Source organism: Mus caroli, unplaced genomic scaffold (assembly GCF_978045245.1).
Source record: "Mus caroli unplaced genomic scaffold, Mus_caroli_1 scaffold_18, whole genome shotgun sequence".
Lineage (NCBI taxonomy): Eukaryota > Metazoa > Chordata > Mammalia > Rodentia > Muridae > Mus > Mus caroli.
The window spans coordinates 45,238,500-45,262,514 of record NW_028227273.1 but is presented as its reverse complement, the minus strand read 5'-3'; the positions used below and the strand labels follow the sequence as shown (position 1 = coordinate 45,262,514).

Sequence of the window (24,015 nt, the reverse complement as noted above, 5' to 3'; positions counted from 1 at the left end):
GAGAAGTTCAGCGTCTCATGCTTACTGTTGCCCATTGAGCCATCTCCCTAATGTCTGCTTCTCAACTCACCCTCAGCACACATAGGTTCATTGGCAAGTGGCTTTGACAAGCATCTCTCCCAGTGTTGGTGTCCTCGGTGGGAACAGTGAGCCACCTAACTCCAGCAAAGCCCTCTCAGCACCCATCACACACCCCCATCCCAATGCCTGACCCAAAGGCGAATCAAGATGCTTTGTGCAAAGAACATTGACTTACCTCATTCAGCTTGACCCAATTGAAGGACTTCAGTGGGTGCGAAGGCTGGGGAATGCGCTTTTTCCTGAGTGGGGCTTCATTGCTGGAGAAGGGGTCATGAGATGGGGGTGGGCCTGAGCTGAAGCAGGGTGGGGCACCTGGGGGGATGGGAGGCCCTCCGGGAGGGAGGGGTGGTGCGGGTGGGGGTGGGCAGCTATCAAAGGGGAGAGGTGGTGGGGGTGGAGGCAGATCATTGGTTGTCCTGGAGGAAGACAAGGTGAGTGGACCTCCTGGGGGAGGTGGGGAGGACACCGGGCCGGTCTGTGGGAAGACAAAGAAAGGCAGGATAGTACATCTGAGCTAACGGAGTCTCCACATTACCCTCTTTTCTCTCTCTGCAACCAACACACAAGCTCATGCATGCACTCAAAACATCAATGTGAAGCATCAGGAGGAGGAATTTGGCAGGGCAGGATCCTCACTGCACAAAGACATCCAGCCAAAAGGAAGGGACAGAAATTCTATCTGCTTCTCTTGTGCAAGACACACTTCTGGGAACAGTATCATCCAGAGGAAGTTGGTTTTGTTTGTTTGTTTGTTTGTTTTTTGCTTTTCTAATTTGTTAGCATAATGGGCTCACCCATGTGGACTAAAGAGTCACTATGGTTGTGGCCCAAGATTGTCCTTTTTCTTCTCCCCAATCTGGGGGTTCTTGTCTTCTCCCCCACACCTCCTCTTCCCACTCAGACCTGATACTCAATGGGCTGGCTGAACTATCTAAATGGGGTGGGGGTGATGCCCGCGTACTGAGCTCTCATTATGTCGGGCTACCAGCTCTGCCACTTGTCCCCTAGCTTGGCGCAGCTCCTGAGACTCGCGGGCCAGTTTGTCCTTCATCTTGTTGAGCGTCCGCATCATCTCCTCCTTCTCCAGTGTCTTCGTCTCACATTCCCGCTCTTTTCTCTCCAGCCGGCTCACGAGTTCCATGTGTTCTGGAGGGAAACGGGCCCGTAGAGAAAGTGAGAGGGGAGAACTGGAGTCCCAGGCAGGATGGTGGGCACGGGGAGTGGGAGCATAGCTGCTTTAGGCAGACCCTCTCACCTTTCCGAAACTTCTCTGCCTGGTCCCTCCACTGCTTCACCTCATTCTCATTGATGAGCCTGTTGAGGAGAGGAGGGACCACATGACTTTGACAGTCACCTCACCTCTTCGTGGAAGACAAGCATTTCTATTCCCCTGAGGAAGACCCTGATTTCTGATCTGTCCAGGCATTGGCTTTTCCAAGTGGTTCCTTGGGGGGTAGACAGAGTTTTGATTATGTTCCCTGATTGGGGAGGGATGCAGGGTAGACTGGGTTCTACCAGGCAAATGCAGTGTGGCTGTGCAAAGACCCATGGGCACCCCTAGGGTTTGCTGGCACAGGAGCCTGTCTGAGAGAAGCAGGTGCCAGTTGGAGCCCTAGTGGGTGAGCTGGGCTGATGTCATTTTTCTATGAAATCCAGGGGTCCAATTAGGAGATAACTGGAAACAACAAACTGTAGGTTGCTGTGTTCTGCACTGCCAGGGAAGCAAGAGTTGATAGGAGGACCAAAAGTAGTGACACAGCCAGATGGGAGTGGGGAACCTCTTGCATGGTACATGAATTGTGTTCTATAGAGAAAGGCTCTTAGCAGAGAACTCTAGAAGATTCCCACGCACTCATGTGCAGAAAGAGAGCAGGAAGCCTTTTATTGCATAGCCTGAGTTAAGACCTTTCCCCCGCCTCCTTCCTGCCTCCTGTCCCCAGCTACATCTTGAAGGGTGTCAGGAATGTGTGTTAGCTAGTAAATCTGGGACACAGAAAGGGTCAGAAGAGTGTGAAACAGAAACAAGAAGAGAAAAGCCAGTCATACCACACACATGCACAGGCGTGCACACATGCATATATACACACATGCATATGCTCATATACATAGATTTCCCCCACCCCACCCCACCCCCCACCCCATTTCTATTCTGACCTCTGGAGCCTCAGAGGAGAGATGTTAAGACTAAACTCTGAGACATTTAAGGCTGTGTTATACTTGGATCAGCCTTCTCATTTACAGTAGCTTAAAATGATCTTAAAGACTTCTGCAACCCAAGAAGATATCGTGCACACGATATATGCACATCCACTCCAAAACAAAAAGGAAAGACAGAAAGAAAGAAAAGAAAACAAAATAATTCTCAACTCAAACTGGAGGACTGGGATGGCACATGAGCTGTAGTCTACTGGCCAGCGCTCTGTGTAAACACCCTTGGCACTCCACACCCCCCCCCAGCAGCCTCCCCCCACCCCATTACTTTGGTCTGGTATTTTGCCACAGAAACAAGCAAAGTTGCTAACTCAGCCGCCACACTGGAGCAGGCTTTTGTATACTATGAACAGAGTTTCTGAACACTGACACAGTGTTGAAGAGGGAACTGAAGTTTTGCTGGGAGAATCCAGAGTGGGTAAAGATGGCAGAGGCCAGGCACAAACTCACATGTTAACGATGTTCTTGACATTAAAGTTTTCCAGTGGGGCCAGGTCAGGGTCCATCCCTCGCTCATCCTGGAGGACAATCTGTTGAAGGATGCGGTCCAGGAGCTGCCACTGCTGGAAGTAGCCACCATTCCGCTTGTCTGAGGGACAGAAGACATGCATCTACCCTGAGTTCTGGAACTCTTGGGGTCCATTTTCTGGTATGGCTGCCTAAGCTCAGGTCAGCTCCCTTTACCTCTCTCAGAGAGCTAGCTCCTGGTCTGGTGGAAAAGACAGTGCTGCTTCCGATCATGGAGACTCACAATCTAGTCTACTCCTCATTATCTCTGCGGCTGGCTTTCCATGGCCTGGTAAACCCTCCTAACATTTTTCTACACCATGAAATGCTCCTGTTTCCTACTGAGGCTGGGCATATTGTGCCTAGGGCATGTGAATGGCTTTTTTTACTGTCTGTATAAAACACCTGATTGAAAATACTACGTGATGAATCATGGAGTCTCCAGGAAAAACTTGATTATCTTCATTTTCACTTTACAGGGAAAAAAAAAAAAGAATGACAACTGGTTTCCAGGTTTGTACTGAGGCCAACAAGTTGAGTTCAGAAGGGCTGAGCAGAACCCAGGGAGGCTTCCTCGTAGAGATGGCCTTCAACTATGAAGGTCTCATTGATCACAGTCTACCCGGGTGTGCACTTCCTTTTAAGAGATAGCTGTTACCTCTCCTTCCCTGGTTGCTTCATCTTTAATGGCCACTAGGAAAAATTACTTTAATCTTAACATCAAATTCTGCCTATAAGCTAGACAGTTGTGTCTTCAAAGCCCGATTTAGAGACAGAAGATGCCGGGGGGGGGGTGTCGTTCACATTGCTTATAGACCACCAAACAGGGAGCCACTTGGGAGCAGAAGAAATCAGAGTCTAGCACCATCTGTGAAGATCTGGGATGAGTTTTGGATTTAAAAAGAAAAGTAAGTGTGTGTGTGTGTGTGTGTGTGTGTGTGTGTGTCTTCAGAGGCCAGAAGAAGTTTGTCAGATCTTCTGGAGCCAGAGTTACAAGTATCTGTGAGACACCCAACATGTGTTCTGGAAACCTGAACTCAGAAGAGGAGTGAATGCCTTTAATCGCTGAGCCATTGTCCAGCTTCCAGGCCAAGTTTAAAGACCTGTGGCTTCCTGGTACAACTCGGCATGTTGGGCCCCCTCTCTACTCTACCAACACTGTGCTGCCAACATGTCCACTTCCTGCTCCACAGGAGCGCAGTAAGGACCTGATCACACAGCTCCATGTTTCATCTAAAGCCTGACCCCAAACCATGAAAAAACAATGTCTCTGTGTGAAGAACTTACTCTGAAGCAACAGCATACAGGTTGTCCCAAGGTTTGGCAACAATGTGCTAAGAACCTCCCATCAGACAGTGCCCCCGAGGTAGAACGAGATAAGTTGTGGTTGTCACCAACACCATTATCACCGAGACTTTGGTGATCCTGATTAGGCTGATCGTTACAGAGGACCAAACAAATTTTCAAGATGTTCTATTTTTGGAAAGCTAAAGTAGCAAACACTGAGTGCAGCTGAGGCTCATTTCCAATTATATTATGGGCAACGATGAGTAATTTTGAGTAATCTATTCTGCTCCCAAAAACACATGGATTTGAGAACTCAGCCACCTGCTCACAAGATGCCATTTGCTGTCCATAAAGAAGTCGGGAGTCAGCAAGAATGATAAGATGTATAAAACAAAGCCAACCATGAGGCTGGGGAGACGACTCAGGCTAGTAAAGTGCTGGCCACACAATCACTAGGACCAAGCTCTGTTCCTAATATCTAGTGTGAAGGGGCTGGGGGCACAGAGACAGGAGGATCCCTGAGGCCCACAGGCTAGCCAGCCTAACAGAATCTGTGGTCTCCGGGTTCAGTGAGAGAGACCCTATCTCAAAAACTATAGAACATACCTGATATTGACTTCTGGCACACACACACACACACACACACACACACACACACACACACACACACAAACACAAACACCAACACACATGCATACACAACCACACCATAGTCAAAACAAACAAAGCAACGTAAGCATCACATATCTGTTCTCTTCCTCTAAGCATGAAACTTCCTTTTGCAAATGGACCTGCCATCAACAGATCACAGAAGATGCATTTCGGTCATGATTGAACATCTGCTTGTCGAACTACGCAGCTGGAGTTGCCTCTAACCATTTTCTTAACTCCACCCTCAGAGAGGCAGGAGGCAACCCAATGATGGAGGAGCTCAAGTCCCTGGGCCTGCCCTCACAAAGGCAAACACAGAAGGAACTGTGTCAGACTCACAGGCTCGCATGGACCTGGTGGCCCAAGACTGAAGCTTAGAGAGAGTGATGGCAAGAACTGGGTACTCACAGGGCATCTGCAGGCAGTGGTGCAGGACAGAGAGCAGGCAGGGATAGGCTTCCGTGTGCTTCAGCTTCTTGTGGATCAGCTCAAACATCTGGGAGGCACTTTTTGTGTCAATGTGGACCTAGGGGAGTTTATACCACAGTGAGAGGGGGAGCCAGACAGCAGAGTTGGAAAAAAAATCAAAGGCCAGAAGATGCCATTTTGATCTTCCCAGCCCTATCCATCTTTCCTGACTATCACCCAGGAGCAAAAGAAGAAAGACAGATGAAATCAGAGGGAAGAGTTAGTAATTATACAAATAAATTTCTCCAGCTCAGCACCACTGGCATCTTGTGGCAGATAGTTCTTTGGTGGGGGTAGGGTGGGGTGGAGCATTCCATCCATGTCTTGAAGAATGTTTAGTGATATCCATAGCCCTACACCCTAGATGCCAAAGGTATCCTCCCACTTCCCTCCCCAAGTTGTGACATGCAAAACATGTCCACTCTTAACTAGTGCCCCATGGATAATACACCCGCCCCCCACCCCTGCTAGGAATAGCTGATCCACACTTAGGGAAGGAAGCAGGCATAGATGCTTCAAAATAGCTGGTGGCCTGTAGTAGCTCAGGCTTTGAGAACATGTAGTGGGTGATGCTTATTGTCTGCAAGTCCTGCCCCCAAAGAGGCTATTGTTTAGATGAGATTGTTTGATATAACATGTAAGCAATGAAGATGTGTGTATTCAGAACTGCTCAGATGGAATGGATAGAAAGGGGCAACCTGGGAAATTTTAGGGAGGCAGGGAAAAACCAGCCCAGGGAAAGAATCTGAGACTCAGCATGTCCACATGCTGGCCGTCTTACTTTGTGACTTTTGGTTTCCTGGGAGCAGGTGACCAGGTATTGCTTATGAGATGAGGCTCTAAGAGCCAGCACACCATCAGAGTTCCTTCAGAAATAGGACCTGGCCACTGGGGACCACTGGGGATCCAGCAGCACTGGACTGACCTTAAGCATAGACTCTGGAGCAATGGTTGTGCCCTGGACCCCATACAACTGTCCCACCCCCACAGGCACCTCACCATGTCAAACCTCCTGGCTAGCTCCAGGTCATCCTCATTCCGGACCATCTCAAAGAAGTCTAAATGCCTAGAAAGATAGGGAGGGCAGATATGGGTGCTGAGAAAGTGATATGAAAGCTAGAGCAGCCCTGGTAGATGGTTCCAACCCCTTCACTGTCCCCTTAGGATCTGAAAGCTTTGTTTAGGTGAGGCGAAGGCAAGACCAGAAGAGGCTATGCAGTGTATGCCAACCCCCCTCTCCTTGATAAGATTTCATGGGCTGCCTTTAGGGTGGTCACACCAAGGTCCAGCCACCACAGATCCTATTTCTCCACTTGGACATCTTTGACCTGTTAAGCACAGTTGTCCCTTGGGGGTGGAAAGATGCTTTGTTTACGGTTCCAGGTTATTAGTAATGTCCTTAATTACTCATCAACATCCCTTAGCCCAACCACGATGGGTCAAGTATGCAATCCCAGCACTCAGAAGGCTAAGGGAGAAAAGTATCATGAAGTTGAGACCAGCCTGAGCTATCTATGGAGATCCAAGCTCGTCTGGACGGTAGTGTAAAACTCTGTCTCAAAAATGCAGAAGCTTCAACCCTTAACTGTGTCAAGCCAAAAACATTTTTAGGCACTGCTAGGTGCCTCCTGGAGGATAAAACTATCCATTTTCAAGGACTACTGTCTTCCCAATATTACCATATTATCTGCAACTTAGTTCTCAAAGCTAATCTCTCCTTTATTTTCCTTAGGAACACTGCCCCCTTTCTATATTAAAACAATTGTTTTTCTTTTTCTCCTTCTCCCTCATCTCTCTCTCACTCTCTCTCTCTCTCTCTCTCTCTCTCTCTCTCTCTCTCTCTCTCTCTCTCAGTGTGTGTGTATGTGAATATGTATGTATATGAGTATGTATATGTGTTGTATGTATGTATGTATTTGTGTGTGTGTGTGTGTGTGCACGCGCGCGCGTGTGCGCATGTGTGCTCGTGTGTGATATATATCTGTGCTTTATGCACATTTGGAGACTAAGGGAGAATATTGTCTGGGTGTCCCTTCTATCTCTCTACCTTTTCCCTTTAAACCAGGTCTCTCATTAAGCTTGGAGCAAAACTGATGGTAGCCAGAAAACCCTAGCAATCTTTCTGTCTCCCTCTCCCACAGTGTTGGTGTTTCAGCCTGGCAGCCATAGTTGGCTTTTTCCATGGGTCCTGGGGATCTGAACTCAGCTCCTCGTGCTTGCACAGCAGGTAAGAACTCTGACCTACTGAGTTATCTCCCCAGCCTTGCACGCTCTTTTCTTAAAACTCATTGTAATAAAGGGCTTGCACCAGTGAGATGGAGTCAACATGGCTCACACATAGGAATGTGATCATGGATTTTGATCAGCAGGGAATTTACAGCATCCACTTGGGGTGGGGAAAATCTCTGTAGAACTGGATATTTAGCATTTCTGCCCCCTCAAAACTAAGAGTGTCAGCTGTGCTCTCCCAGACCAGGTTGAAACCAAAGGACACCTGCTCCCACACCACACACCTATTCCTAGATGTCCCAGAGGCAAGACTATCTTGGTTGAGAACCAGGTTCACGTGTCGGTAATGTCAGGGCTGAGATAAGCAGGCCCACAAGGGTTCACCTGCCATGTACAGTGCTGACTGTAAGATTAGGATGGGTATGGTCCCCAGGAGAAGAAGAGCCTTTTCTAAGGTCCTAGCCACCCCACCAAGAGGGGCTGCCATCCCAGGTTTGTGGTAGGTCTGTATAGCTGAGGTCTTACTTGTCCAGAATGGCATTCTCGTGTTGCCGGAGTTTATCAATCACTGGCTGAATCCCCAGCATCAGGAACTCATACCGGAGATGCAGGCGGAATTCCAGGTTATCCTGAGGGTCACCAAGGGAGGACCAGACTCAGTGGCTCATCTTATGTCCAAGAGAAACACCCATAGACCCTGTCAGCATCCAACTCAGCCATGGTCCCATATCACGTTCTGTAGCAAACTCATTGAGAAACATGCCCAGAGACTGCCTCTGACCTCCCTATTTCTCTGAAGCAAACCTGTCTGAAATAAACCCCTGGTCAGTCTCCCGCTTCACTCCAGTCCAGAGAAAGGAAAAGGAGAAACCATTAATTGTTTTCTTGGCCTCTTCTGTCCTCATTGGGGATTTGTGCCCAACTCACAATGCACCATGCTACTGCTGAAGGAAACTGTCCAGAGCCTTCTCAGACTCAGAATCAAAAGGAACAGTGTGGGGAGCAAAGCCAGAATCAGTCCTCAACACCACATTGAACAGTCACTGCTAGATGGACTTGGGTCCAAGGAAGGCTGGATCCCTGGTGGAGTCAGGTAGAACTCCTACAAGCCATCCTTCCATGGCCACAAGAGAAGGACATAAGGAATTCTAAAGGTATCTGAAGATGATATGTCAGCAGTGGTCATGCCAACCAGATGCTTCTGTCCTTCTCTCTGTCACTTGCCTAGAAAGCTCTCAAACTCACATACTACCCAACGTCCAAGAGTAAAAGGAAGGGGACTCACCTCCCCAGCGCCAGCATTGAGGACAGCATTGATGAAGGACATGATGGCTGTCTTCAGGTTTACCTCATCCCGGTAGCGGCCTAAACTTCGATCCAGTTCATTCAGCAAAGTCTAATAGGAAGACAGGAATGGTTGGGGAAGGGTCTCTGGATACTCACAGAGAAGTCTCTTCCCCTCTTCTACTGTCCTTCCTTCCAGCCACCTAGGAAGCCTCTCTCTGACTGATCGTGCCTCCCCAGCTCTACCCCATATCTCACCTCTGACTCTCCTCAGCTCAGTCCCAGGGCTTGGCTTCCACTGCTGCTCTCTGACTCTACACCAGCTGTTGACAGTCCGTGGCCATTCCTGCCCAGTTCCCCAACCTCATGGATGCTATTTTTAGTCTCTGCATCTTTTGCAAAGAGCCAGGGGCCACTTTCTGCACAGGCTCACTGCTCATTTGCAGATGTGGGATGCCAGACCAACAGCTTGACTCATAAAACACAGAGTTTGCAATGTCAGGTCAACTACTGAAGCTTGATACCAGGCATCGAGCTAAGACACTTTAAACATGCGCCAGTAGGCACATGTGGATTCTTCAGTGAGGTCAGACAAAAGAACAGGGCTTAGCATGGCCTGCATTCCCAGGGCTGATCCCAGTGTCCACAAATTTGGCATTCACCCAGGCCTAAAGTATTGACTCCCCCAGTTGTACTCAGTTCAACAATTCTTGTCTGGGTCCCTATCGCGATTTCAGAGAGTCGGAGCCACAAAAACATGAAGCAAAAACAGTATCTTAGCCTCAGGGACCCACAGTCTAGTGAAGAGGACAAATCTGTTTTGAAAGCCAGACCACAACCCTGAACATACAATTTCTTAGGTCTCTCGTGGGAAGACTTCTGGGTCCTAGCTCTTTCTTCCTTCTGTGAGTGGACAGGGCAGTTTGCCAGGTGTCCCTTTCTTCCAGTTTCCTTTACATGGTTCCCAGTCTCTCTTGTCTTTACCCTGTGCCATCCCATCCCTCCCCTAGTTGATATCCTAACCTGTCAACCCATTGCCCACCTGGAAACGAGTGCGCTCGGCTGCATACACCTGATAGTGTAGCATGGCCTGTAGAACCTTCTTGTGGCCTCCAGGTACAAGGCACACTGCACCCAGGATCTCCAGCACCGCAACTTTAGTCTTGCTGTTCTCTGTGCGCAGGCTCTGAGCGATAATGCTGATGGCCTCAGGTTGTGCCAGGACATGTGCCCGGCCCTGAGAGTTGTTCATCAGAGCCTTGATGCAGCCAATGAGAGATGTGTGGATGCGGCTTTCACAGGTGGTGTGGTCCATGCCCCGGAGGAAATTCAGCAGACAGGTCAGGCCTTCCAGTTCGATGAAGCGGGTCACAAACCTAAGCCAGAGCCCAAAAGGAGTTTTCTGGTTTTGAATTCCATACACAGTTTACAAATAACAAGGACCCAGTATATGCACCATTTACCATGTTCCACTCACAGAAGCCTCTTGGCTCATTTATGTAGTTTATTTATGTATCCCAACTCTTAACCTTGCAGAGGACTTACATTTTTAAAATTCTTTTAAAAAACGTATTTATGTCTCTGTCTCTCTCTGTCTCTCTGACTATCTCTGTCTCTGTCTCTGTCTCTGTCTCTGTCTCTGTCTCTGTCTCTGTCTCTCTCTCTCTCTCTCTCTCTCTGTGTGTGTGTGTGTGTGTGTGTGTACATACCTGTATGTGCAGGACCCGAGAGGCTACAAGAGGCATTAAATCCCTGGAGTTGGAATTAAAGGCAGTTGGGAGTCACCCAGTTTTGGTGCTGGGAACAGAACTCGGGTCCTCTGGAAGAGCAGGAAATGCCCTTAACTGCTGACTAATCTCTCTAGTCGCAGACATTTGAGAGCACTGCACAAAGGTCCCTGTGCCCACAGATCTCCAGGAACACCAGGAATATCAAGCACACAGGATAGTCCTCTCAAAGGAATGGGCATAAAACCTGTTCTTCCTTCCAGAATGCTGGGAATTGGGGGTGATTAAACAGCCTGGTGATTGACACTGTTGGGTCAGGCCATATCAAGATCCTACAATCAGGACTGGAGGTGGAGAGTAATCTAAATGAGCCTTACGGTCAGGGGTTCCCAAAGCTCTCACAGTCAGGAACAGATCTACCAAATAGTCTACATGACCAGAGGTGGCTAATAGGCCAAATGACTTCTACATTATCTTTATGACCAAGACCGGGGAGGATCCTTACCTAGGCCCCTAAGCTCATATAGGTAGCCTTGCTTTAAAACTCACCTTCTTAGAAGAAATGACATGTGCCCTGAGTTTAATTTCTATGTAATTATACTTCCATGGGCACTGGTTATTGTATTACAACAAAAATCTCCACCCCCACCCCACCCCCCAAAATATAGTGTGTTTAAATTTGTTGGGAATAAAGTGTCTGGCATCAGACTTTCTTGAAGTTTTGATAAAGGTTGACAAAGTCAATTTGAACCGAATTATTATTTTTGTCTCTTTAAGGTTCATTTCCCTGCCTGCCTACATTGGCATTTTATTTGTATTTTATTTTGGTGTGTGTGTGTGTGTGTGTGTGTGTGTGTGTGTGTGTGTGTGTGTGCATGTGGAGGTAAGATGTTAATGTCAGGTGTCTCCCACTGTTGATCTCTACCCTATTTCCAGAGACAGAGTCTCTCAGTCAATTTGGACCTAGCCAATTAAGTTAGCTCAGCTGGCCAACAAGCTCCAGGTTATCATTTATCTCTGCCTCTCAGCACTGGGACTTCAGATGGATGGCTTTTAAATGGGTACTGGAGATCTGAACCCAGGTTCTCATGCTTGTCCAGTCAGAACTTTACCCACTGAGCCATTTCCTTCGGCCCTGTTATTTGCATTTGAAATACTATGGTAGTATATCCCCCAAAGACTTGTTTATTTCAAGTTTGATCCCAATTGCTAAAGCTGGTATTGGAGATTCTATAAACTTTAGGAGATGAGGGTTGGTTGGAAGAAGTATATCACTGGGGCTGTGCTTCAGAAGGGTATACAATGTCCCTGCTTCCTCCCCCACTCTTTCTCCCTGTCCACTGAGAGCAGAATGGTCTCTGCCACACACTCCCACCACCATGGAGTTTTCCTCACCAAGGACCAAAACCAAAGCCCACTAACCATAGACTTGAACTCTCTGAAAGTCCTTTCCCCTTCAGTATGTCTCAGTGACATAAAGATAATTTACATACTAAATGTACATATCTACATATCACTGATTGTCATTTGCATAGCTAAGAAGGGAGGGGAATAGATGAAAAGAACTTATGATCGGTATGGTGGGTCAACCTGAAGACTCATTGCTAATCAGACCAGGCACTGAGAGAATTATTGACAGGAGACAAGAAAACAGTTCAGCATGGAAGAGCCATTGAAACTCAGAGTCCAGGGACCAAAGCTGGAACGCACCCTTTCAGGAGACCCTGTGGAAAACAGCAGTTATCTCGATACTTAGCATTACAACCATTTAGCCCAGGTACTCTTATCCTGGAATCTATGCTTCCATAAAGATCCACTGAGAAGCACTCAGGGTCCAAAGACATCTATGGCAAAAGGGAATTACGCTTTCATCTTGGATAACCTCTAACTGAAAATTAGCATTCTGTCAATGACAAATGTGGGCGACCAACCACAGAACCCTTAGCTGAATCAGAGAATGTGCCACCTAAATAAATCACCACTATTTTCATATCAAATTATAGCTGTTGTAGATATCTCAAAAATATCATTTTCACACATCGGTACTTCAGGATTATAATGCTTATCATCCCCACTGCCAGCTCTCACCGTTCAAGCATTAAAAAGCACATTTATTGCTATCTGCTGCATTTTTTAATATTTGTGAGCCTATTTTAATTGAATTGGCTTATTCTTCAACTCTGTTTGTTTGTCTCTTTTATGGTGTTATTTAAAATCATTACTTTCAGGAAGCATGATTTTCGCTTTTATCTGGGTCTGTGTGAGCGACATCTTTGGCAACACATTAAAGAAAAAAAAATCGTAGAGACCTTAATTTAGTAGCATAATTAATGATCTGAGAAAATGATCGTGAATTGAGTTCAGAACCAGTATTTACAATTAATATGTAAATGTATTCCAGTGAATTTGATGTTGTATAAATATCAACAGAATATGCTTTCAATTTAATTTAACAATAAGTGTGTTTATTTGCCCTCTACTTTCTTGCTTTCCTGTATTCCACAAAATTTCTACATTGATGTCATGATTCTTGAAATCAGAATTCTGCTGAGGAGAATTAAAATAAGCTTTTGTTATCTACTATTATATATTATCTTTACCATGTGCCATGGGCATAAACTCAAGCCCATACTTAATAGAAAGAACATTATGTAAGAGCAAAATGTAGAAAATAATTGGGTAATTAGTGGTGTATACCAAATATTGTTTTGAATATCATTTATTTAATCACAAGTCTATAATATTTAAAATGCAATCAAAGATAGGTCTAATAACTCATTTGCAAGATTGCTGAGGATTTCACAGTAGGCTTTATGCAATCTTAGATGCCACTTCAGGCACGGCACTGGGAAGAGACAAAAGCAAGGGACTCTTGTGGCTCTTGGCTGCCATTGCACTCTCCACTGTGGTCTAGGAAGGAGGAGACGCATTCCTGTGGCCTTTGGGACACCCATTCATCCTCTTTCCTTCCTGCCTGGCTCCTACTCCAGATGGCTAGAGCACACCTGTAGACTCCATATCGCCTCCTAGTGTGTGGAGGACTTCTCAACCCATGATCTCCTTCCTTGCTGAGCTGTCACTCCGCCCACCCTGTCTCAGAAAGTCCTTTATTATACACCACCTGCCCACAAGTCCTCTTTCCACTGCCTCAGGACCCAAGGCTTGTCCATCTCCCTTCCCGTCCACAGTCTTCCAGCAACCAGCAAGAGAAATGGGAACCACCAAGCAAAGAAGAGAAGTGTAGACTCTTAAGGAATTCTGCAAGATTGGCCAATTGAACCAGCATGGATCAGGGCATTGTGCAATAATACTTCAGGATGACAGAGCCCCTGGACAGGGGCAAGGTAGGAAGGCAGTGAAGGAAAGGGAGCAGCCCAAGTCACCTCATGGGTTGTGTCCGGAGGGCTGTCTTCAGGTCTTCTACAACTTGGTTCCTCTTGTCTGTCTCCTCATCTTCAGTTTCATACAGGTTCTGCATCTGAGGCCCACAGGTAAAGGGGATAGAAGTCACATGGAGATGCTTGCCTTCCAGGCCTCTGGAAGCTTTTGGACCACAGGGTATCTGTGACTGGAGAGGGCACGCTTCCCTTGGGAAGGGTGGGGGACTCAGAGGATGTTCTACTATGATAGTCGGACTCTGGGAGAACCCAGGTTCTGGTCTGTGGCTTAACTTTCTGTATTTAGGAAATAGAAAGAATTACTGGCCCAGCCTAGTTCCCAAAATATGTGATGTTCAATTGGATTAATATGTGTTTATCTAGTTAAGAGAACCCTGAGGTCCAAGGTGGTGAATTGTCTAAGATGTCAAAATTACTGGAAAGTTGCTGAGCCTCAGCGAGTATGGCACTAAAGAGCGGGAACAGTGGTCTGGTGTTGGGACATCTGTGGACTTCCAAGACCTGTCTATGTGGAAGAGTGGACACTTACCGTGGCCATGGCATTGATACGATCAATGTAGTACTCAGGCCAACTGGTTGCCAGCTTGTTGGGATCCTCCTGCTCCTGCAACAAGAATGACGGTCTTAGGTGTGTCCAACCTGTGGCCCATGGGATATCAGGATAGCTATAATTGTGGCACAACACCTTAGTAGATGACAGTGCTGTTGTACCACAATGTCAAGGGTTGGACACTCCCTAACGGATAGATCCATAGGTTAAGATGGAAGCATCATTTGAAGTCTGTAGAAGGATCAGTTTCCAGCCCTGCCCACAACGGCAATCAGTGGAAATTGCAAATTCCACCCCCACCCCGTGATTCTGTCTCTTTCTCAGTGAAATGTTGACAATGAATATGGATTTGTATGACTACCAAGAGAGGACAGAACCTGTGCAGGGGTCATTTTCAACGAACCACATGCGCAAACTCTGAAATATTGTTCCTGCTCTCGCTATTCTGCCTATACTTAATAGAATATCATTTTGTGATTGTTGAGCACCATACAAATTTATATTTTTATGTGTACACATGTAAGTGAAGGCCTCAGCACAACCCTGGGTACTGTTCCTTGGGCACTGTCCATAAAGTCTCTTACTGGCCCAGAGTTTGTCAGCAGGTTTAGGGTAGCTACCCAGCAATCCCCAGAGGATCCCACATATCTCTGCCAATTCTGGGGTTATAAATGTGCTGGCTTAAAAAAAACCTACATTCTGTGGATCAAACTCCGATCTCCATACTTCTGTGACTTACCAGTGGGCTATTTATATCTCCATTCCATTTTCTTTAAAATTAAAAAAAATCATTATCTGGCACAGATGTTTGAATAGAAAATGTCCCCTCCCCCCCCAACCCCCCCCCCCCCCGTAGATTTATGCATCTGAACACTTAACACTTAGTTCCCAGTCAGGGAGGTTATGGACCTTTGAGGACATGGAGCCAGAGAAGAAATGGAGGTGTGTCAGAAAGCAGGCATAAGAAGGGAAGTGACGCTTCTCATCTTAGCATCTCACTGACCCTGACCCAGTCTGAGAATCTGGCAGGTGCCTGCTCATGGGTTTGTGGAATAGAGAATCCTAATTCTCAGAGGGTGAGCCCGAGGGAATGGGGAGGCTTTTCTTGCCTTTGGGTTTTTAAAATGAGTTTTACTCTGTGTGTGTGTGTGTGTGTGTGTGTGTGTGTGTGTGTGTATGTGTGTGTGTGCAGGTATATTGTGTGAAATGCTAACATGTGAATGTATGTAGGTGTGCATGCCCAAATGGAAGCCCGAGGACAACCTCACATCCCTTTCCTCAGGAGCCATTCGCCATATTTGCTTGAGATAAGGTCTCTCATCGGAATCTAGGGCTCACGAATTCAGCCAAGCTCACTATCTCAAGAAGCCCTACAGAGTTGCCCATCACCATCTCCCCAAGACTGGAATTACAAGCATGAAGCAACACTCATCTTTTTAAAAGGTGGATGCTTGGATTTGAACTCAGGTCCTCAAGCTTGCATAGCAACCACTTTATTGACTAAGCCCTCTTCCCAGATCACACTCCTTTTTCTTTACCGTTTGCTTCAGAGTCTTAGTGCACTTAATACTATCGCTTGAATGAATTAAAAAAAGAAAGAGTGAATAAATGAAGAATTAAGCGTGCGCGCACCCGTGTGTGTGTGTGTGTGTGTGTGTGTGTGTGTGTGTGTCCCTATAGGGACTGAGGTGGGGCAGGAGGGGTTAAGAGTGAGGATCACCTTCCTCTTGCTGCAGTAGATCTGCCATTTCTTCTCGGGTGGTAGTGCAAACACAGCCTCTCGGTTTTTATCTGTGAGGTCCAATTCATCCTACAAAGACAAGAAGAATCATGCCTGAATATGAAGCTCTACCAAAGATTACAGCACCCCCAAACTATCCCTTAGCCTATTATCTTTCTCCCAGAGAGTATCACACACACACACACACACACACACACACACACACACACACACACACATACCCCATAAGGAATTTCTTGTTCTACTAGAAGCAAAGCTCCAAGCCCTTGCCCTCAACCAAGTCCAACATTTCTTTGCTTCCAGCTCATACACTGTCTTTGCAAAGCCCCTTCCTGCTCCAGGCCACCCTGTTCCTGACCCTCTGCTGTGTCTGCTAACACCTTAGGTTGAGGCCTGATAATGAAAGCCCTGACCAGCCTTTAGATCTACCTTGCCTTTCTCTCAGATCTCCCGTCCTTCTGCCTGCCTATTGATCTCTCCTCTGAATTTTCCTAGATCCTTCAAGCTGGGTTGGGGAAGCTGGGGAGGCCAGAGGCTGAACAGTGGAAAGGGTACACCATCCTAACAGAGGCAAGGGCATTGACCTGAAGCTCTTCCACCATCAGGACACCAGAGGAGGCTGTGCAAGCCTCAAGGTTCCATCAGAGGAGCAAGCCTCAGACATTGTCCATTTTGGGGTCACATTCTTGGTAACTTCAGTGACTATATGCTTGGTCATACTGAGTGGCTTCTAAAGAGCTGTGTGCATGTGTGTGTGTGTCTGTGTGTGTGTGTGTGTGTTTTCACTTGTGACCAGAGTACAACTTAGGTGTTGTTCTTCAGGGACTGTCTACCTTGGTTTGTTCCTGAGGCAAGGTCTTGCCTGGGTTCACCGAGTTTGCTACGTTAGAAATCTGTCTACCTCTGCCTCCTTTGTTGACAAGTCATCTGCCAACATTTTTCTTTTAGATGTGTGCTCTGGGCTCAAACTCTTGTCCTTATTCTTCTGTGGCAAGCACTTTGGCAAATGAACTGCCCCCACAGCCCTTGTTTAATTTCATTTTGAGACAGGTTAACTTTGCAGGCCAAGGTACCCTGGAACTTACTATGTAGAACAGACTTGTCTTAAACTCTAACCTTGGCCCATTCCCCAAAGCTCCCCTTTTGGAAGTTTCTTTACCATGAAGCTTGTGAGATATTTAAAGGATCATCAAAGAAATGGTTAAAAAGCCATGTGGGAAACATAATATGCTTTTCAACTCAATTGTGGACTAATCTGGCTTATGTACATAACACTGGGGATTGAGCATGCTAAGTAAGTGCTCTACCACTGAGCTGTAGCCCCAACGCCCACTATGAGATTTTTAAGAAGCAAAAGCAGAACAATTATTAAGACCACAAAGTATAATATTAATCTTCATATTTTCAAGCATGATAAACAGTAAAAGTTATATATACATACATACAGGAGATATAAAACTAATATCTATAATATTTCTCCATATTTTAATCAAGATAGAACTTTTAAAATAGAGTGTGTGTATGTGTGTGTGTGTGTGTGTGTGTGTGTGTGTGTGTGTGTGTGAGAGATGAGGATAGGTACCCATGGAGACTAGAAGAGAGGATCAGATCCCCTGGATCTGATGTAACAGGCAGCTGTAAACCACTCAGCATGATGCTGGGAATCGACCTTTAGTCCACAGTCAGAGCAGCAAACCCTCTTAGCATCTTTCCAGCACTAAGGCCTGAGAGATAATGTTTAAGACTTCTCCTTCCCTAGGTCAGGACTGCTAAGTAGAAATGTAATGGGAAGGATATATTTTAAAATGCTCTAGTCACTCTAAAAAAATTAAAGAGAAAAAGTAGGCAAAGTTAATTTTAATGTCACATTTTATTTGAACTAATATACCTAAAATATGACCATTTCAACATGTAATAAATATAAAACAGATCAGTAATATATTTTACATTTTCTTCCTTTTCTTTTTCTATTTAATTTTTTTTTTTTTTTTTAGATAGGCTCATATAACTCAGATCGGTCTGGAATTCACTATGTAAATGAGGATGACCTTGAACTCCAGACCTCCTGCCTCCACTTCCCAAATGCACCACACCTCTGGTTCATCATTTCTTTCAGACTAAGTTTTCAAATCCCCCTGTGTTTGACCACCCACTCTCTCTGTTCTGATTGGGCAGCCAGCAGCTCAGCTCACCCCAGATGGCCAGCTGCTGCCATTGGAGAGTTCACACCACAGTGCTTTAAAACAATGCTCATTGGCTTGTCTAAGAGAAGAATGCTATCAAGAGTTCTCAACATCTATTTTCATGATCTGAGACTTCCTAATGGCAGCCAGGCTTGTCCAGAACCAAAGGGAACTGGAGACAGATCCTTTGTTCTGGGATCCGTTTCATGTCTGTTTCCTCTACAAGAAAGGTGTTTTTGGAAAGCCCACCTCACCCCTAAAGAGAGCTTTGTGGAGTGGAGAACATAGCATGCAGGCTCCTACCCTCTGCCTGTCTCTGCTTGACTGTCCACCCATTTTTCCCACCATTGACACCCTCCCAACCCTTTGCCCACTGACCACCAGCTCTGCAAAGCGGACATTGAGCTCCTCAGGATTCGGGATGGGACCGGAGAACTCCAGATACTGCAGTGGGTGGCTGTCCCGGAGGTCGATCTCAGGAAGGTCACTGCCTCCAAAGCAGCAAAGGAAGCCCAGGCCATGAGGACTCCTCTTGCGGAGGGCCATGGTCACTGCAGGCTGGGATGGTTGGCAGGCAGGCGCCTTAGGTCCTCATTGGCACAATCTAGGTAGTGGGACAGAGAAAATGGGTGATTGTGAGAAAGAGCCAGACAGGTAAGGACAGTGACCACTCTGGCTTCAGAACTCTTATCACAGAGGGCGTTGAGGGCCATTAGCTCAACATGAAAGGCCTGCCCTGTGTCTCACACACACCCTCTGCCTTTTCAGGCTCCTTTCACCTGGAGTTATTCAACTATCTTCATCAGACTTGTCGGTGCTTCCTGACACACACGGACATCTCCCCATTGCCTTTCTTTGTCCCTAGAGAAGTGAAGAACATAGAGTCCCAATATGTGACCTTTAGGTGGCCAAGGCTGACGGTTCTTATCTCATGATCTTCATTCCTGTGGTAGAAATATCTTAGGAGCTCTCTGACCCCTGGAGGATCGACATCCACCAAAGTTCATTGATCTGAATCCCTTCAGGGTCTGGGACTGATGCTTTTAAAGGCAATGGTATGCGTGTGTTGCAGGGAGAAGTCAAGTGTTAAAAGAAACTCTGAGTTAATTATAGGGCACAGCTCCTGATGCATGGGCCTTCAGAGAAGCAGAAGATGGAAAAAGCCTTCCCAGCTCTCTCCTACTCTCTTATGCTAAGATGTGTTGCAAGCAGCACAATATAACAAGACAATGGCTCAACCATCCATCTGGAAGAGGCTGTATCTCCTGCCTCTCTGGAACCTTCACTTCTATAGGTAATAAAATGCTTGTACTAAGTGGGTGCTCAATCCTTAAGTTTAAGTCAACTTAGAAATGACCGGTGTTTGCAGAAAATGAAGACAGAGAGCCCTTTATTAAACATCCAGGAAATACCCACTAACATTGCTCAGTACTAGCAGTTAACAAGCAATAGGGAACTTTTACAGTGAACAAGAGGAGAGTTGTAGGGGCTGGAATGGGGGAAAGGCTATCCAGGGCAATGGTGGGAAAGGCTTCAGATGAGGGAAGAGGGATGCCTGGTGATTTCCCACGGGATTTGGCAGCTGAGGACGGAGATATACGATGTTTGTTACTCTCTCATTGCTGAGACAAAAATACTCAACAAAGGCAGCAGAAGGGTATTTGCAGGTCTATTCTCTTATGGTAGAAAGGACATGGAGGCAGGAGTGGGAGGTAGTTGGTCACATCACATGTGTAGTCATCATGGAGGAGTAGCGATGAATGCTAGCACACAACTGGTTTTTTTCCCTGCATTTTTATGCAGCCTGAGAATACAGCCTGTGGAACAAAGATAGTTCTTTCACCTCCGTTAGCCCAATGTAGATAATCCCTCACAGACAAGCCCAGAGATTTGCCTCTTTGCTAATTCTAGACAATGCCAACTTGACAGTCAATATTAACCATCAGAGTTGGTGAGACTTCTAGTGTCCTGTGTCAGGCTTTGTCAGGCTCCAAATCTGAAGGCAGATGGGGTTAAGGGTCAGCGTGAAGACTATGAAGCTGATCTCCTTTGCTTCATCAGCCTTGTGAATGCAAGGGGAGTTGGTGAGCAAGACATCTCTGGGTTGAGTGCTAAGCATAGAAAGAAACTTCCAGAAGCTGAAGAAAGGAGGCTAAGCTAGTAGCATGACAGAACTCTAGGAGGGTCAGATTGACATCTAGGAGGACTTGTGGTCCCTTATTCTTGCCTTCCACCCCTTACCTTCCTGCAACCTGAGTCTTCCTCAGTCTTCTCTCCTCTTCTGTTCCCACCAGACCATATCAAATTAGGGTTATGGGCCAGGTGACCCACACTGGTACAGGTTTACATGAGCTGTTTACAGCCACTACTGCTCTAGTTAGCCAGTATCTTTGCCATAGCCTTTATCATATGTGACATTTCCTCCCAGTGTGGGGAACTAGGCCTAGTGCCATTCATCTTACCTTCCAGAGCCAGGAGCAGAGGCCTGAAAGCCAGGCAAGCTGGGCATTGACTCCTGGCTGGTGGTGACCTTAAAGGTATCTCCTAGCTCAGAGCCCAGATGCCTCATCAGAGATGCTGACATAAAAGTGTCTTCCCCAGGGCATTCTTTGAGGATTAAATAAGGCCACAGATGTAAAAATGCCAGGGGTACCTGTGTGCTCAGTAGGTAAGGCCAACATGGCTGCTAGGTTTCAGTCTCAGGGTCACTACAGATGAGACTGGCCCTTCCCAGAGGCACATTCCTTCAATGGGTCTCTGAGCTTGTTTAGGCCCAGTCTTACAACAAATGCCTGCCAGAATTCAGGCATCGCCGGGCGTGGTGGCGCACGCCTTTAATCCCAGCATTCGGGAGGCAGAAGCAGGCGGATTTCTGAGTTCGAGGCCAGCCTGGTCTACAAAGTGAGTTCCAGGACAGCCAGGCTATACAGAGAAACCCTGTCTCAAAACAAACAAACAAACAAACAAACAAACAAACAAACAAACAAAACCAGAATTCAGGCATCACTCAGTTTGATCTCCAGAAACCAAAACATGGGGACGGAGGAACTGGTCTTTTCCTCTACTCTGAACTTAGAGAAGGAAATAAAGAGATTGGGGGGGGGGGGTTGGGGTGACAGATAGCTACTTGCCTTGATTTGATCATTATATAAAATGGACATGTATTGACACTTTGCCTGTGCTCCGCAGGTATACATAATGACCACACATTGATTAAAACCAGGGCTGGAGGCTGGGGAGATGGCTTAGATGGTGAAGGTCTTGCCTTACAAGCATTAGGAGCATGATCCCTAGAATCTATGTGAGAACTTGCCAGACAGAACTGTGTGTGTGATTCCAGACCTGGGACCCTGGAAAACAAGAGGATCCCTGGGATTTGCTGGTTTGCTGGCCAGCCGGTGTATCCTATTTAGTAAATTCCAGGCCAGAGAGAGACTCTACGTCCAAAGTTAGGAAGGTAGATGAACAATAGCTGAGTTATCCTCTGGCTTCTCCACACATGCTTATGAGTGTGCACATGCACACTCGCACTCACACATACACAGTTATCCATACATCCACACATGCTATACATAACTAACACAAATAGCAAATAGCACTGGGAACACAGCTCAGTGACAGAATGCTTATCTAGTATGCCAGAGACTAGGTTCAATTCCCAACGTTGCAGGGCAAATTAATCAATTAATCCTCAATCAATCAATCAATCAATCAACCAATCAAAAGTAGAAAGTAAAAGAAATCAAAGCAGAACCCAGTGACTGGTTGTGGGCAGGGAGGAGGGAGGAGAGGTGATCGAGCTGCATGTCATTGCAAAGCTCCTTTAAGAAGAGGAGCAGAATTGAGAAGCCACAGGGGATAGCAAGAAGCAAGAACAGAAGGAAACCCAGCAGATTTGAGGTCAGCCCAGAGGGACTGAACCCGTCTCCCTTGTGACCCACTTTTCTCTCCACAGAAGCCTCCCCAGTGCTGCAGCCCATTCCTGTGGGGACACAGAGCCACAAGATTACACCTTTTGTAAGCTGTAAGCACCCTGAAAGAGACTCACCCTCACACTGCCTCCCATACTCTGAGACTGGGGCTGGGCCCAGCTCTGTTTCTACACTTCCAGGTCAACAGCCATGGTATTTCATAGTGTTCCTTTCTGAGACTTAGTTCCCTCCAATGTAACAGCTGCCCTTGACTGAGCATCTCCAAGGACTCCACTACTCCAACATTCTGGCTCAATCCCTTCTGAAAGCTTTCCCAAGGGGCTCCCCTCAGCCCATTCTGAGCATCCCAACTCCACACATTCCACCCCAAGCCAAGCAGGAAGGACTTCCTATCTCTTGATTCTGTTCCCATTTGGTCTCCTCTAACCCTCACCCCTAAGTCATGACCCTTCACCACACCACACTGCACAGCTTGCATCCCAGGACTGTAAAGCCACCATCAGCAGTATATATTTCTTGATCTTAATTAAAGACAGAATAATGCTAATACTTCCAATTTGACAGTATGAAAGACACTGGGATAGATCGCCATTTTATACCCATGTAGACCTTAGATCAATGCTGTCATTTTAAAGAAGTAATTAAGAGGCTAGGAAGACGAGTAAGTTGGAAAAAATGCTTGCTGTGCATGCAGAGGGACCTGAGCTCAGCTTCTCAGAACCCACATGGGAAGCCATTCGTGGCTGCCTGTATTTATAATCTCAACACTGGGGAGAGGGAGACAGGTAGCTAGATCCCTGGCACTGGCTGAGCGACAGCCCAGTCAAATTGGTAAAAACAAGCTGGGGAGCTCTCATGGAACATCATTCCAGGTTGTCCTCCAGCTCCTATAAGCAGATATATACATGTGCACAGACATCTGCACACATAACTGTACCCCATGCCCCCCAAACACACACAAAAGAAACGATTAAGGAACAAACAACCACAAAACCGTGTCTCCACGAGTCAGGTCATCGAGTGATCATACAGTTAGTTGACAGCACAGGGATAGAAACTGTTATAACCCCCTAAGCCTCAGGGTTCCTGTCCAATGTCCTAAGTCAGGATCAGCTCAGGATTTTCTCAAGCATTCGATAGATTCGGAATCTCTAACTCAGACTTGTATGTTTCCTGTGAGTTGTTCTGGTGATGCTGAGATCCTGGGCACAGTGATCTTGGAAAGAGTCAAATGGGGTCAGGGATGGGTGGGTAGGATAGGGCAGGAAACACAGGAGGGATGACTAACACTGAGGACCCCTTGGAAGAATGGTATGGAAACTGGCTATCATAGAAGCTATATGTGTATATACATACATATGTACATAATACATACACAGAGAGAGACAAGAGACAGACAGAGATATTAAGTATGGTTACCCTATAAAAAGTTCATGATTCCAGTAGTCCCCACAGGTTAACAAGTAAAAAGCCCAGAGCCTGAAGTGGTGACCTCTTCTGGAGTTGTTGGCTGGTGAGGTCCCATAGACACCATCCCCCCATCACCACCACCAAACATTACAGGATGTTGCCGATGCTCTTGGTTACCCTCTAGAACTTGACAGTAAGACCTTATTGTTGAGGACATTGGACACTTGAGCCATAGAACATGGAGAAGTCCAACTGGTACTGGCCTGGAGATTCTGACACTGAAGGTGTTCTCCAGGCTACTAGAGAAGAAAGCCCTGTGAGCCATGATAACTGGCCAGGGAAGATGTTCACACTGG

General features: G+C 46.6%; 1 protein-coding gene across 6 annotated transcripts in view; it reads right to left on the bottom strand.

The window, feature by feature from the left end:
• The window catches only part of Daam2 (dishevelled associated activator of morphogenesis 2), a 106,367-nt gene that overhangs the window by 22,780 nt on the left and 59,572 nt on the right, over positions 1–24,015 (bottom strand). For 4 of the 6 annotated variants that reach the window (XM_021186429.2, XM_029471083.2, XM_021186431.3 and 1 more), the window contains exons 2-14: positions 18,696–18,921; positions 16,114–16,203; positions 14,373–14,447; positions 13,829–13,923; positions 9,761–10,094; positions 8,720–8,830; positions 7,960–8,063; positions 6,205–6,271; positions 5,146–5,263; positions 2,743–2,881; positions 1,337–1,395; positions 1,043–1,227; positions 257–556 (exon numbers count right to left, since the gene is read on the bottom strand). In XM_021186429.2, coding sequence (XP_021042088.1) covers positions 257–556; positions 1,043–1,227; positions 1,337–1,395; positions 2,743–2,881; positions 5,146–5,263; positions 6,205–6,271; positions 7,960–8,063; positions 8,720–8,830; positions 9,761–10,094; positions 13,829–13,923; positions 14,373–14,447; positions 16,114–16,203; positions 18,696–18,863 — 1,845 coding nt within the window. In that variant the 5' untranslated portion in view covers positions 18,864–18,921. The remainder of the gene's footprint in view (positions 1–256; positions 557–1,042; positions 1,228–1,336; positions 1,396–2,742; positions 2,882–5,145; positions 5,264–6,204; positions 6,272–7,959; positions 8,064–8,719; positions 8,831–9,760; positions 10,095–13,828; positions 13,924–14,372; positions 14,448–16,113; positions 16,204–18,695; positions 18,922–24,015) is intronic. The other 2 variants (XM_029471082.2, XM_085833060.1) reach the window with 1 other exon arrangement.